Source organism: Drosophila innubila (assembly GCF_004354385.1).
Source record: "Drosophila innubila isolate TH190305 chromosome 2R unlocalized genomic scaffold, UK_Dinn_1.0 1_C_2R, whole genome shotgun sequence".
Taxonomy (NCBI): Eukaryota; Metazoa; Arthropoda; class Insecta; order Diptera; family Drosophilidae; genus Drosophila; species Drosophila innubila.
Window position 1 is genome coordinate 20252960 of NW_022995374.1, and position 16711 is coordinate 20269670.

The 16711-nt window shown below is 39.8% G+C and overlaps 2 protein-coding genes and 1 long non-coding RNA gene across 3 annotated transcripts in view; all 3 read left to right on the top strand.

Annotated features, from left to right (window-relative positions):
* Positions 1-12864, top strand: part of LOC117784280 — a 38550-nt gene extending 25686 nt beyond the window's left edge. The window contains exon 2 of the long non-coding RNA XR_004617412.1: positions 12825-12864. This is a non-coding gene — a long non-coding RNA (uncharacterized LOC117784280). The remainder of the gene's footprint in view (positions 1-12824) is intronic.
* LOC117784276 (pneumococcal serine-rich repeat protein) overlaps positions 1-16711 on the top strand; it is a 67084-nt gene that overhangs the window by 44257 nt on the left and 6116 nt on the right. The window lies entirely within an intron of this gene.
* LOC117784275 (la-related protein Larp4B) lies at positions 13757-16362 on the top strand. The gene is made up of 2 exons (XM_034621972.1): positions 13757-14502; positions 14557-16362. The coding sequence occupies exons 1-2, from the start codon at positions 13757-13759 to the stop codon at positions 16304-16306; spliced, it is 2496 nt and encodes an 831-aa protein (XP_034477863.1). The 3' UTR covers positions 16307-16362.

Genomic DNA, 16711 nt, shown 5'->3' on the forward strand with positions numbered 1-16711 from the left:
AATAACCATAACCATATCCATATCCATATTCGTAACCATTACTCACGCTCATCGCTTTCCCCTGCCTCTCCCCTGTCATTCGCTCTATCGCGAATGAAAAATGCCAAACGAATTGATATTGATGCAAATGAAAAATGTCAACGACAACGAATAAACCTTCGCTACCAGTTCAAATATGAATACTAGTTCGAATACAAGTACGAGTACTCATACCTATACTCGTATTCGTACTTGTCTGAGTTGAGTGCTGCAAACACACATAGTACGAGTAGATTGTTGCCTTGTTTATTTATTCATTACAAGTAATACTCGCCATGTACCCTCTTTCCCACCTGACTTCTGTCGAGCGCGAGCTGCCGTGTAATGTAATATGAGTACGAGTATTTTTTGCACATTTAATATGCATGTCATTTGGCAACGTGCATTTTTAAAATTATTTACAACACGTAGTTTTGTAGCGACTGGCTTGTGGAAACTAGAAATATGATTAAAACTAAAACCCAGGTGGCACAACAGCAAGATTGACTGGCTGGACACACACACACACACACACACATACATACAGACGAGCACTTGTACGTATACGTAATTACGTAAAGAGCATAACTAATACCTTGTTTAGTTAATGAAAAGTTTCATAGAACACATGCACATAACTTTATCTGACTTTTGGACTAAGCTGGGACTAAGCGCACTCCACAAAAAAAAACAGCAACAAAAGCTGAAAAGTTAAAGTTAAGTTTGTTACATTGTTGAAATGTTGTACAAGTATTAGATTTATGTTTTTATTTTAAATGCGTTCCAAGCTTACAATGGAATGTAGCTTCTATAAGTTATTCAATGGAATTGAAATGCCAATGACATTCCATTTTATTTTACAGTTAAATAAATTTCCATTTCTCGAAGCGAAATCAAATTCGGACTGACTGAAGAGAAAATTGTGAAATGTTTGCTAAAGAAAAATCATTTTTTTTTGCCCTTATTCTATATTTGATATCATATCTCTGGCACACTCAATAATCGTATATGTATTGGTCGAAATACAGTCCGTCCTCAATTTCAATGAAACTCAGTGGAAATCCTCAACTCATCAAAGAGCAGATAGTTTACAATTTGTGACTGATGTGTCTGCGCATGTGTTTATCATGCGCATACATATGCAGCTGTCGATTGACCAAAGAGTACACACATATATGAGGCTTGAGAAATTTAAGCAGTAAACATTTCAACAAGCATTCATATCAGTTGAACCAAGCGGAGCCACGAATGTAGGGAGAACCCGTAAATTAAGAGGCGAATGCGCCAATTAATCATACGCACTGTGTGCCCAAGCGTGGCAAGGCCACACTCAAACAACCATAAAAGTGGGCTGTCCCTTGTGATAGCAAAAGCATTTCATAAATACACAGCACAATGTTGAGCAAAGAACACATTTTGCCATGATATTTGTATCGTTGTTGTTGTGGTTGCGTTGGTTGCTGTTGATTGTTCTGTGGCTTTGCATTGATATCGTCAACAATATTCTCTGTGCTTTGCTTTTCTTTGTTTCTTTCTCCACATTTAATAAAAACATTTTGCATTTTGCTCTGCTAAATGCGCTCATTAATTATGCAACTTTTTAAGGCTCAAATTGAAAATGCAACATTAAAATTGCATAAATTTTTTGCTCCCTCTTCATTGTTGTCTTAATTGCACATCATGGCCAACAGGTGGCGTATTACTGCAACCAGAGTGTTGGTAGCACAATGTGGTTTAGTCCGTTTTATAACAATAATTGGATTGTCAGGCTAACAGACCAGGTCAGAAGGCTTAATAAATTGAATGTAAACAGTCAACAGGGACTATATATCTGTCTCACTGCCTTTCAGTTTGTGTTATTTGTGGCAAGTACCTAGTCGAAACCCAAATGAGTATGGTCGTCACAGAAATTCATGAATTTTAAAACTCTCGTCAACGATTGTGCGACTGACTGACTGTCGAGGCATTGGCCTCTCTGCTGTGTGACCAAATAGACCAGACAGAGCCTCAGTTGCACATTAATATGCTGTCAAGCACACAAGCACATTCTACACACACTCACACACTCGCACAGATTGACAACAGTGCTAATTTTCAACTCGAATGTAATTTGCGCCCAAATTACATTTCCAACTTGCTGCTCAGATTACATTTGACCATCATTCATCCTTCCTCTTTTGGTCTGTCTGGACCGCAATGCTCAAAACTCGTACAGCATGTTTGTCGAAATTGTATTACCAATTCTAATTTATTTGTCGTTTAACTGTTGCCAATTTTAACACATACCCCGACAACTTGGCCCAGACTCCAAGAGGAGCAATTGAGAAATTGAGATGCAGGACATGTTAAGTCCCCTCAGGACGAATTTCGACCATATGACAGATAATATTGATGGTTTGCTTGATTGACGCTCACTTGATGGTCGATTTGGAGATATAATGAATAAATAGCTGCATAAACACCACCAAGCGAAAATGGCTGATGTAAAATCGATTGGAAAAGCATTTAACAATTCTCACTGATTGAAGAAACACAAATATAAGCATATCTAATTATGTTTGCAATTACATTATGGAAATTCACTTATTTTAAAGTGTTTTCATTCGAGTTAAAAGATATTACAATAATTCTCATTTACATTAAGCGGCAGGTGTTTATAGAAAATGAAATCGAAAACACTTCAATTATATTTGCATTAATTAGAAAAGTTAACAATGAATATTAAGTTTAATTAGTAAAGTATAGCAATGGAATTCAATGCAAGAAAATCTTGAAATCAATTAAATAATTTCATTGACATATATTAAATAACGCTTCTATTTCATCAGACGGTAATCTCTTTGGACTAAATATTACAGCATTCGCAATACATGGAAGCCATAATCAGCTTACGAATGCAAAGGAAGCTTATCAGTAGCATCAACAACAATAAAAATATTACGTATACGCAGCGTATTATTTTATTTGTGCTATTCGAGCGATTTTTGCCCGCTTCATTTTTATACAGCGACCAACACGTTCGCTGCTGTCGTTGACAAACTGCAAGCGGACGCTAGTCGGAGTTCCGCCTCACTGCCATATATCCTGGCTGGCTGCCGTTGGTGCAGGTGTATCTTGGCTAAGGGTGTGGCAACAAATGAACACGGGCGCGTATGATAGAGCACTCGAATGGCAATGACGACACTTGAAATTGTTTCGCATGTTCCGTGCTTCGAGTGCCACTGACTCTGCCACAGCCACTGACTCTGCCACTGCCACTGCCCTGACCCTATCTCTGCCTCTGCCTTTGTCGCTGCCATGTGGCATTTGCCCAGTACAGGACGCATTCGTCAAAATGCTGCGACATTCATCACGACATTCACGTCAACGTCACCATCACCATCCCTATCACCATCCCTATCACCATTCTCATACCCATCAGCAGCAGGATCATCCATCCCATTGCCGTCAAAGTCCGCATCAACGTTTAGAATGCGCTTACTTTAAGTACTCATCTTTTTGATGTGGCTGTGGATGGGAATTCGAGTTTTTAGTTTGAGTGCACTGATAAAAAAAATGTTCTAAAACCAAGATTTTGGTCTTAAAACTTAGAATTTTGGTCTAAAAAATTAATTGAGAACATAAAGTTCTTAACTTAAGAGAACACATCTTGGTTTTGAAAATATTTCAAATAAGACCAAGTTCTATTAGAAGAATCAATATTTTTAAAATTAGAGCCAACAAATATAAAATGTAAGTACAATTTTTTTAAGTTTATAATTTTCTTGTTGTCGTTTTTTTTAAATATGATACATTCTTTTCTGGCTTGGTAATTTTATAAATATTACTTTACTAGTTTTTTTTTATGGAAATAGTGCAGACTCGAACCCGCGACTACTTTCAACTGAAGCGGTGACTCAAACCACAGCGCCACGGACTCACTATTTGTTTCATATGAAATATAAAATTTTTATAGTTTCCTAACAATTTAAGATGTTTACACTTATGCTAGGATCTGCTATATTATAGATTAAGTAGTAATGTGGTCTTAAAATGGTCTTAGTTGAAGAACAAAATATTTACGTTGAATGTTTTTTGATTTTAGAAGTTGGTCTTTTTACCAGTGTGGGAGACAATTTTCACTTTTTGCTTGCTCCGAAATAAGATTAATTAGCCGAAACTGAAGCTTTAACTGTAACCTTAGTTGTAATGATGTTGATGTTGCTTTATGGCAAACGCAAAGCAAACACCTGAGATTTCCGTTTCCGCTGGGATAAAATGTTGTTGTTGTTGTTGTTGTTGCTGTTGCTGCCGTTTCGCTTTTGTCTTGTGCGCCTTTGTTTTTGTTGTTCCATTTTCTCTCTCGTTATTCTATGCTCTCTACCGTGTTCTCGTATTTTGTGCCACGTTTCCTGTTGCCTTGCCAATATCCGCTAACCGTTTACCTTTATCCGTTGATGTTGTCGACGTCGACATCTTTGCCTTTGTTGTTTCAATACTTTGGCTGCCCTTTAACCTTCCAACCTGCCTCTGTTGACTGCTTGCCCTAATTTATTTATGTTGTCAAATTACACGATATAAATGAATCAATGGTTCCAAATGGCAATTGCCAAAATCATGTGCAGTTATCCTGCCAAGGACACACAAATACACATCTGATTGCGGCTGCCATTTTCCATTTTTTTTTTTTGCCGCAGCTGCTGCTGACTTATTATGAAAAATGGTGCATTGATTAATACCAGGCGACCAGGGTGTGGCAGGTAACCGCAATATACAACACCCACACACTCACACACACACACACACACATGCGCACAGCAGTACGTGCTGACTGCAATTGCAGTTGGCATTTAATCAACAGCAGAAGCTGAAACAGAGAGTCGCAGCTTCGACACAAATTGCCAAATTTCAGAACACATAAATCAATTAGTTGAAACTGTCAAGTTACATTGTAAACATAAACATAAACATAAACACTAACACAAACACAGACCCACAGATACATATACACAAATCTTGATCAATCTATTCAGTTGGATTTCGAGAATAGGAACAGAGGACAGCGTAGAACTCCGCCAAGTTGACACATGTGGACAGAGGGAATACCGAAATAGACAGTAAATATATGTGGCAAGTTTCTCGCTATGCGACCACACACAGCTGTGCCCCACAGCACGACAATGCCACAAATATAATGTGCTGCCGCAAAATAAACTCAAATTTAACTCTCAAAATGTATATATTCTATATATTGGCAATGACAGGCTTTTTGTTCTTTTTTCCTTCGTTGTGCTACGTCATTTAATGAAGCATTCTCATTGTTATTCACTTTAACTCTCTATATGAGACTGGCTGCCTTATTAATGGTCCCCATGCGTATGTCTCCCCATGTTGAAGACACGCACGTACTCTAAAATGTCTCCTACTGGCAAATGGGTAAATTAAAGAGTCGTTTTTGGAATTTATTCAAATGGTTTTTTGAGTACTTTCAATGTACATTATATTTACCTAGTCATTTATTTATTTTTATTTAATGTCAACTAAAAACAGCTGAAATAAAATTATAAAAATGATAAATTAATATTTAAAATTCAAACTGAAGTGATAAAAAAAAACAAATTTTAAAGTATAAAAGTATAAAAGTCTGGGGAAATTCAATTATTTTTCCCACAATTCCATAAATTTAGCTCAAAGCCATGACGAAGGATTAATTTTCAATTATATTCGTCAAGCAGTCAACGAAAAAATTTTAAAATTAATTTTAAGTTGAAATTTGCACTTTAAGTTATTAAATCTAATATTGAAATTATAAACTGAAAATATATAGAATGTTAGTCATAAAGAAATATAATTTTTCTATCTTTATTTTCTTTGTTAATCAATTATGAATCATAATTCTGTATCATTCATTGTAAAAAAAGAATAACCTTTAATAAATTCCTCTAATTGTATTTTTGATCCGACTTCAAAAACTGCGCTGTACTAATAACAGGGTAGCTTTTAGTCTAGATTGAAGAACATTCAGATAACACAAATCTCTAAACACTTTTAGACGACAGCCGAACTTAAGTGCTCCTGCATATTTATATGCTCAAACTGTTATTAAGTCTAATTGAAAACGGTATTAAACAACAATTTGGCATAATCCATTTGGAATTTGGGACATGCTACAGAAATATCTAGGAAAAGTTAGCGGAAATGTGCAAGCAGCAAGAAGATGAAGACAATAAGACAAACAATTATCTACACACACACACACACACACACACACACAAACAGTCATAAATAAGAATATGGTCAATACGGTCAGGCAGAAAGGGGGAAGAAAAGAGGCAGCTAAGGATAGATACAGCCTCTAGCTGATAAAGCAGCTGTCGGGCCAAGTTATAGTTGTTGCTTGGATGTTTGCACAATATGTATCTGGTCAAATGAAAGTTTATGCCATAGCTTTCATTACCCATTTGTTGTTTGTGTGTCCACTGACCAGGCGATAAGTGAAATAAAACGAGCTACGGCTCAAGTCCAAGTTCTGGCCTGGGGGCAGATTTAACGCTCCCATTTCTCACAAGTCCGGCTAAGCAGCTTGTGGTCCTGTAAATTCATTTAGCAAACTGACTAAAAATGCTTGCGCTCATTTTGCTTGCCAAAGTTTTGAGATTTACGCGCTGTTCAAGTCCTGCCTCCACAGCAACTTGGCCAGCTCGACAATCCATCAAAAATGCACCCTGGCAGTTTCCTGTGCACTTCACTTTCACTGCCCAACTGGGTTTACGAATGCTTTTGTGCGAATGCTACAAAAATGTTGAAAAACTTTCCGAAAATGACAGCGCGAACAAAACAGAACACAACACAACAAAATGTGTGTGTAAATTGTTGTCAAACTGTAGCCAAAACATTTCAAGACGTTGAATTGTGTTGTACAACTTTTGCCCAGTTATTTAATTGAATTTACTACCCAAAGGCGTTATAGTCCTTCCCGCCTTTCTCCCTCTCTTTTTCTATTTCACATTTTGTATTTATTTTGTATTTGCTACGCTTAGATTTGTCCTTCATTCCACCATATTTGCCATGTAGCAGAAAATGATGTGGCCACAGCTTTTGAACTGCACTTTGTGCTGTGCTCGAAAGTTTCCATGAGTGTTTATTAAAGAGCTAAGCGTACTTAATAAGCTTGTGGACAGGGCGTGACCCTGAGCTATACAGCCGGCAATGTGGTGCTGCTGTGCTGATGTGCTGCTGTGGTGCTGTGGTGCAGCGGTGCAGTCGAGCGTACAAAAATGTTTGCGATTCACAAAACAATTCGAATTAAATGGCAACTCACAAATGCCTCAGACGTTCGCTTTAGACTCAGTCAAAGTCCCAACTGCAGCCCTGGCTTTGCCTCTGATAGGGCAGCAAAAAAGCTGTACACTGAAAAAAAAGACCAACTTCTAAAGTCAAGAACATTCATCTTAAATATTTTGCTCTCAAAATAAGAACATTTTAAGACCACATTACTAATAATTAGCATATTAATCTACAAAATCAAAGCTCTTAATACAAGAATAAAAATCTTAAGAATTTAGGATAGTACAAATATGTACTATTTAAAAAAAAAGCAAATGGTGACCCCGTAGCGCTCTGGTTAGGGATCGATCGGTTCGAATCCCACACGTAACAAATTAAAATTACATTTATAAAATTACAAAGACAGAATAAGATGTATAAAAGTCATAATTAAAACACAAAATAAAATAAAAACTATAAATTTAAAAAATCTTTTTTAATTTTTATTTTTTGTTTTTAATTTTACAAACATCTATTTTTAATATAAGAACTTGGTCTTATTTTGAATGTTCTTTAATTCAAGATGTGTTTTCTTAATTTATTTTATTTTCTCGATACATTTTAGTGGACAAAATTCTTAGTTTTGAGAACAAAATCTTGATTTTAGAATATTTTTTTATCAGTGTAGGAATGTGTTTAGACCCTGGACTTGAAAAGTACAGTTTATATAGTTATATAGTTTATAATAAATCATAAGAAATTGAGACACTAAAATGGGAATGTTTTATGTAAGCGAATTAACCGTCGCAAATCCAAAACAATAAAACTTGAGAGCAATTTAAAATTAAAAATCGAAAGTTATTCAAGAATTATTTTTCAGATATTGAAGATTGAAGAAGAGCTCTTACAAAATTACAGAGACTTCAAAGTCGGGTTTTAAAATAATATTGCATAGCTGCAGGCGCAGCTTTTAAAGAAATTGCTGAGAGTGTGTCTGTGTGTGTGTGCAAGCATTTTAATTGCACGAACATAAGCACAACAAATTGAGTATGCCAGAACTATTATCGTCATAAACTTTTGATGAGGAATGCCAGCAGAGACGGCATTGCATTTCCTATCATAACACTAGGCGTTTCATCAGATTTCAGCGAGTGTGCAGTGCAAATCAAACTGAATCGCTGAGAGTCCTTTGCCGAGTCCTTTGCCAGGCGCACATTCACATTCGTTAATATGCGTGAGATTCGGAGAAAACTGGCGTGCATTTAATAATATTAAATGACGACGGCTGCCGCAACCTTCACTTACCACTTATTATAATGGCGGCTGTGGTGCGGTGGTGCGGTGGTATGGTGTGATGCCATGTGGTTTTGGCTTTCCGTTTAACTCAATTAATTGCTTACACGTCACACGGTCGAAACAGTCAGCCAGAAAACCGTCAACAGTTTAATATTTAACAGTCAACAGTCATCGTGGAGGTCTGACTCTTTGTGCATTTAATGGCACTCTTAATGTGAAACTTAGTCAGATTAATTTTAAGATTCAGTTTCAGTCTGAGCATTTCATCGTGCCCCAAATATTGAATTCCAATTGGCAATTGCCAGAAAGCTGGCCACCCCAATGGGGATGAACTTAATTACGCACGTATGACTGTTTAAATGAGGTTTGTTGTCGATTCGAAATGTGAGTTTTATGTTAATTAACCATTGTATATGCCAATTAAGACGTCTGCTCAGACTCAGTCGACTGTGGCATGTGCTTATGTGGCATGAGATATGCCTCAAGTACTATGTATGCACAACTAGAGCAAATATTCTGTCAGCACATTATCCTACCATTGCCAAAGCTCTTTAAGAGCTGAACAACACTGTTTCGGCATACACACACAATATTTGATGACATACTCATTTACAAACTTGCTGAGATTTGCAAATTCTAATGAAAATGTCGACTATAAAACAATTGTAAAGTCTAAATTTAGAATTTGAGAGAAACAATTGTACTTTTATTGAGCGGCGACTATCATAAAATACATATCTTTGCAGTGTCAGATTTATACTATAATTAGCTAAAATAATCAAGAAACTTGCATAAAAGGAATATTACTAAGAATATTAATTACTAAGAATAGTATTATACTATAATAACAATTCATGAAATGCTGCCATTTTTTAGAAGTACTCTGGAATTTCTATTTGGAATCACAATGCAGAAGAAAACGATTGTTTTACTTTAATCAATAATTATTCTTCTACGATAATATTCTACGGAATTGGAAACAAAGCTGATATATAATTCAACTCAAGTTTTCACGTTAATAATATACAACAAGTCTAATCTCACTTCACAATTTTAAGCTTTTGTTTATCTCATATCAATACGAGAAAACAAAGGCAACAAATACAACGTATATGAAATACTGTAGCTAACATAATTTCTGAGAAAGTTTATTGTAAAATTTGGTTTTGTTTTTTATAAATAGCTTATTATTATGCTTTGTTTTAGTAGTGATGTAAAAAACGTATTTTTTAACTTGATTATTTTTAAGATCGATCGACTTAATTATAGCAAACAAATTTTAATGAAAAATCGACAGCTGAACTCTAATTTTGTTCTTAAACGATTTCATTGTGGAGTCTAATTTTTTATCATACTTTGACCACTTATTTGATTCTGCCTCAAAATTATAAAGTTTTCACTATTTCGAAAACTTTCAACTATCATAACTTTGTCAACTCTTAACCGATTCACTTGCGGAATGTCAGCTTTATTAATATTTGGCCTCTAATTTGATTCTAAATGCTTGAAAAATATTAATTTTTATTAGGTGTATAATAATAGTTTGATTAAATTATGAATAAAATTACTATAAATGTCTTTCTGCACAAGCCTGTCTAAATAGACGAATTTTAATTTAAGATTTGAAGTATCTTTCAAATTAAGATGATGGTGTTCTCAGCTAGGGTAGTTTTACATATGTAATCGTATTCGTACTCGTAGCTGTGCCAACCTTCATGAATTCGATGGCTCAAGCATATCACAAATATAAATCCGATTTTTGTGTGGCTCGTGTACCAGTAATTCGCTCACATGCTGGGAATTACACCTAATTCGTATCAGATTTGATATGCTGGGAAATTTGACAACTGCGTCTGCTGTTGAATCTGAATGTGAATGTGAATGTGAAACAGAAGCTGAAATAGAGCCAGACACAGATACAGAAGCAGTAACAGAATTCACAAATACAAAGCCCGTTGTAGCCACGGCAATGGTAATATCTTGCCAGGATCTGCGCCTCCAACTCTCCCACCTTCTCAACCTTTCTCTCTCTCTTTCTCTCTCTCTTTGCACCTCTCTGCCTCTATTGCTGCTGCCAGTAGCAGACGCTGTCATATACACATGCCATTCCCAATTGTATTCTGTATTGTTCATGTGTGTTTGTGTGTGCAAGTGTATGTGTTTTAGTGTGCGAAAATGTATATATATATATATATATATATATAGTACGATACGTTCTCTTACGCTTATATATGGCCGCCACATTTCATTTCACTTAAGCTCTTTTAAACATATTTAAAGTACGTGATGTTAAATGTCTTCAGAGCATTTCGCCTCACACACACATAGGGTATGTGTGTGTGTGCGAGTGGAAGGGAGGGCAGAAGGCGGGTTTCATTCTTTACCTTTTGCATAAGCAAATTTTAATATGTTTAACTCGTTTTGGGGCGGTCTCGAACAAGTTTCAAAACGCAGAGCGTTAATTTTTAAACAGCTCCCCATCTTCCCCTCCCCTGCCCTCTCAACTCTTCGCCTGACTGAGCAACCGTCTTTTGTGTGTGGCCTAGGCACATAAATGTCAACTGGCGCACTCATCCATCAATGAGCTTTGAAAAATTAACACTGTGAGTGACAGTAGCAAAGGACTAGCAAAGGACCTCACTGCATGTGGACTCCGACTGTGGCCTGTCGCTTTAAATTATGCAAAACGTTACAATTCCCCAGCTCAAAGGTATTGCGAAATGATGAATTGTGCTACCAAAGAGTTGCTGGCATTCAACGGTCGTAATGGGCCAACAACGTAAAACTTTATTCGATTAACTTACCAATCGCTACGTGGCCAAGTGCAGTGCTGGGAATTGTACATTTTATGGCCAGAAATAAAACTAAACTATCTATAAGCTCGTATAAGCTAAACTTACAACTGTAGGTAAACCCAAAGGGCTCTGTAATAAAAATCAACTTAATATTGGACAACTTTTAAGCATAGAACACAATAGTATAAATATTCATTTTTTAATATATCTCTCCATATTCTTACTGTGTATAAAGTATCTGAAATAAAACTAAACTATCTATAAATTCGTACAAGCTAAACATAAAACTGTAGGTAAACCCAAAGGGCTCTGTTATAAAATAAACTTAATATTGGACAACTTTTAAGCATAGAACAAAATAGGATTAATATTTATTTTCCAATATATCTCTCCATATTCTTATTGTGTGATTAATAAAGTATCTGAAATAAAACTAAACTATCTATAAATTCGTATAAGCTAAAACTATAGGTAAACCCAAAGGGCTCTGTAATTAAAATTAACTTAAATTGGACAACTTTTAAGCAAAAAACACAATAGAATTAGTATTCATTTTCCAATATATCTTTCCATTTTCTTATTGTGCGATTAACAAAGAATCTGAAATAAAACTTAACTATCTATAAATTCATATAAGCTAAAATTAAAACTGTAGGTAAACCCAAAGGGCTCTGTAATGAAAATCAACTTAATATTGATCAACTTTTTAGCATAGAACAAAATGGAATTAGTATTCATTTTCCAATATGTCTTTCCATTTTCTTGTTGTGTGATTGATAAAGTATCTGAAATAAAACTAAACTATCTATAAATTCGTATAGCTAAACTAAAAACTGTAGGTAAACCCAAAGGGCTCTGTTATAAAAATCAACTTAATATTGGTCAACTTTTTAGCATAGAACACAATAGGATTAATATTCATTTTCCAATATATCTTTCCATTTTCTTATTGTGCGATTAACAAAGAATCTGAAATATAACTAAACTATCTATAAATTCGTACAAGCTAAACATAAAACTATGGGTAAGCACAAAGTGCTCTGTAATAAAAATCAACTTTAAATTGGACAACTTAAAAGCATAGAAAAAAATGGAATTAGTATTCATTTTCCAATGTGTCTTTTCATTTTCTTGTTGTGTAATTGATAAAGTATCTGCAACTAGTTGCAGTTGCAAGTACGTTAAATTTGTCGACTTGACTCAATTTGCAGTAATGAAACAAAAATTTGCAATTTCATTTGCTACTCTTTATGGATTTCTCTTTATTTTCTTAGGTGTTCTCTGTGCTTTGCTTATATTTTCGTTCATTTGGCATTCACTTTGATTTGGATTCTTGGAAAAGCATACATATGAGTACAACAAAATCCTACAGCAGCTTGCACAACCAACTGCACCACCTGCACCACCCGCACCACACTCCCCGTCCAGCTTGCTAATACTTTTGTACGTATTTCTCTTGTCTACTTCTAGTTGTGCTTTTGTATTTGCCCATTTTAATGAGTGTAGCAAACAACAACTACAACAACAACTACAACAACAAAATACCCTAGATACATTTTTTACATCAACAACAACAACAAAAACAAAAACAACAATCATCTATACACAATGTGACAATAAAAAACGAAATAAAAAGAAAACGGAATTTAATTGCACCACATTCTTAGACAAAAGTGAACAACAACCACAATCAACAACAACAACAACAGCAACAACATAAACAATCAGCAGTGATAAAGCAAAACGCACAACAACAAATGTGAAAGGCTAAAAGAACAACAACAATAAGCACACACGATTAACATCTTCTTAGTTGCCTTTAATGCTGAATGTCCTGCACATTTACCGTCTTGGTGTTTAGCGTGTGTCTTTGTCTGTATCTGTATCTGTGTCTGTGTGTGTCTGTGTCTGTGTGTGTGCGTCCAAGTGTCCAAGTGTCCTTTGTCCCCCGTGTTCCTCAACGCACACTTTTTCTTTCTTTCTTTCTTTCTTTCTTTCGCTCTCTCTGTGTCTTTCTTTCTCTCTCTCTCTCTCTCTCTTTAACACTCTCTCCAGCCCTATTGGGTGTCTAGCACTAAGCACTAGAGCACCCACTGCCAAAACAGCAACAGCACCACTAGCAACCACCAAGTCGCCAAGTAACGGGTCAACGATTAAGAGCAACAACTAGAACAACAACCACCGAATCCGAGTCCGTTATCAAATACCGTTACCGTTACCGTTACCGCTACCGTTATCGACACCGTTACCGTTACCGTTACAGTTACCGTTACAGTTACCACCCGCGCCCGACCAGGTCAGTGTCTGTGTGATTACCCCACTCCTGCTCGCCACACCACCCACATACCAGCACCACAATTGCACATTACTACCATAGATACCCACGGCAGTATTACTACCGCATGGAGCGCGGCACCAGCGGTGGTCAGCAGCATCAGTCGCACCACCATCAATCCCAGCAGCAGCACCACCATCAGCAGCAGCAGCAGCAACAGCAGCAGCAGCATCAGTCATCACGACACCAGCATGTGGTGTCGGTGCACAGCTACGATCCGTATATGACGGCCGGCGATGCGGATGAGGAGCATACCTCGGGCACATCCTCCTTTGACAATCCCGCGACGAAAAAGAAGCCACCCAAGCTGAAGCCCATCCATCGTTCCCTCTCCATGGCCATTGACAATTATGCACCGATAGCGACCGATTTCGATATCGATCTTGACGATGGCTTCATTGTGCATGAGCAGCCGCTGATCCACCGCTCGGCGTCGCCGCTGCCCGTGCGCTCGTCTGCACCGCCGCAGACCCTAGCACTCCCAGCACCACAACATCTTCCCCAACATACGCATGTGGCTGGTGGCGGGAGCGGTTCCGTGTCGCCGGCACTTTCCGCACGCCAGCAGCACCACCACCACCACCAACAACAACAACAACAACAACAACAACAACACCACCACCAACAACAACAACAACAACACCAGCTGCATATGCACACATTTCAGCAACTGGCCGCACAGGCAGCTGCTGCACGCCACCACCAGTTGCCACATCCGCACGCGCATCCGCATCCGCATTCGCACCGCCAGCACCCGCACTCGAGCTCCACCAGCTCACCCACCTCGCACGCGGTCAGCCCGATCTTGGGCCAGCAGCAGCAGCAGCAGCAATTGCAATTGCAACAGCAACAACAACAGCAGCACAGACAACAAAAACATCAGCCGGATATCTATCTGGTCAGCAGCAGCAGCCTGGGCGACAATGTGGGCGGACTGGGCGGACTGGGCGTGGGCCTGGGCCTGACACGCTCACCGCTTGGCGGCAGCGGCAGCGGCAGCACATCACCGATACAGTTCATCGATGTCGATGATATGCTGCCACGTGCCACACACCACCCGCAACCGCAATCGCAACCGCAACCGCTTCCGCTGAAAAAGAATCTGTTCCGGCGTTCAGACACAATTGACGTTCATCCGTCTACCAATTTTCAGATGAAGAAAACGCATTCCTTCCACGCCCAACAGGATCCCGCCGCCATGGAGCAAATACAGCTAGCGGTTGCCGCCGGCTCGGCCAGCTCCAGTCGACGCACCAGCTCGGTGCGCGCCAACTTCCTGATGCCAGGTCCACCAGCCGGCAAGGAGATCTCCCGTTCGCCATCGCCCAGTCGACGGGGCTGTCGATCGCATCGTTCCTTCAATGATCCAGGGCGACGGCCCAGCAGTAAGCCGGACTCGGTGGTGGAGTCCCAGATACGGCATCCATCGCTGAACGACGATCTGATGGAACCACTCGATGGTCGTTCGCTCTTTCCGCAGTCCAATCTCTCGCTGGAGAACGAACTGTTTGTGGAGTCGCGATCGCGCAGCAATAGCCACACCAAAATGGAGGAGCTGGGCATGGCCGAGCTGGCGGCCGCCGCTGTGGCCGTGCAGCGCATGCGCAAGAGCTCCGGCTCCTTTGAGGAGACGGCGCCTGCTCTCGCCGCCGGTCACAGCGCCACACATCCGCCCGCCGCCTCCGCCTCGAACAGCATCAAACAGAAACGTGAGCCGCATCCGCATTCGCGACAACAGAGCACCCACAGCCTGGAACTGGACGGACGACCATCCACCAGTGCCTCCGCCTCCCATACGCTTCAGCTGCACAGCGCTGCGGCGGCTGCCAGTGCCGCCTATCACTTCAAGCGTGGCGCCCAGCACGGACGCTCGCTGTATCTGTCGCCCAGCAATCTGGAGGAGCTGACCGTGCATCGGCCAGGTGTGCTGGCGGCAGCAGCTGCCTTTCAGGGCACCAATGCCAGTGCCAGTGTGAAGCAGGCCAAGGCGTTGCACAGTGCCAGTGTGCGGTTGCGCAACTATCGGGAGACGCTGAGTGCCACCAAGAAGTCGAAGAGCTTCATTGGCGATGGCAGCGGCGGGACGACGGCAGGCGATGATTTTGAGCTTACTTCACCCCACCGACGCAACAGTCGTCCACTGTCGACGGCGGTGCCCAGTGCGGGCGCGGCTGTTGTCAATGTGGATGAGATCAAGCGCAGTCCACGTCCAATCTCGGCTGCGGCGGCGGCCTTCATTGAGGAGAAGCGTCCCTCCTTCGAGCGAAAGCCCTCGCTCACCTACGAGCAGGAGCTGACGGATGCGGCCTTTGCCGCCCAGGTGCTACGACCATTTCATCACAAATTGGCCGCCGGACGCAAGGCATCGATTAGCGGTGGCTCCCACAAGTTGAAGAAGAAGTCCCTCAGCGATGAGACCGACGAGGATGAGGAGGCGGATCGCAAGCGCAAACGCATCGTCTGCATTGTGTTAGCCACTGTCCTGCTGTGCCTTGTGTGTGCCAGCGTTTTCGTGGTCATTATCACGCTCACCTCCGGCCAGAGTCAGTCCGGTAAAAAGGCACATTCGTTCAGCAGGGACACGCCAGTCCATTACACGGGAATGCGACCATCATGAACTCCAACAACAACTGCAACCATCGAGCATTGCCTTCAAAACGTTGCTGAACTTATTTCGGGAATTTCGTTGACAATTTGGGTAACACTTCCGTTTCCGTTTCCGCTTCGCTTACGGGCAATTCACCTTCTCCGTTGTCGTCACTTCTGTGTCCTTCTGTGTGTGCGTGCGCATAATTGTGAGACGCTTCAATTGCCTTTATCAGTGCCACAAAGCGGACTCCAATTTGACAGCAGCATTCGAGCCAGCTTCAAGTTGGCTAATTGAGGAGCAGCTGCAAGGACTACTACATTCAACCACAATTGGCAACAGTTCACTTTCAACGCAATTGAATTAAAAAACACACTAAAACCCGCCTGTAAGTTGGCAATGCTTTCAACTATTTACAATTAATGCGTTACTTTT

Bases quoted from the DNA above. Each gene is read 5' to 3' on its own strand.
- LOC117784275 (XM_034621972.1), top strand. From the start codon at position 13,757: ATGGAGCGCGGCACCAGCGGTGGTCAGCAGCATCAGTCGCACCACCAT. The intron at 14,503-14,556 runs GCAGCAGCAGCA...ACAGCAGCACAG, and splicing joins GTCAGCCCGATCTTGGGCCA to ACAACAAAAACATCAGCCGG.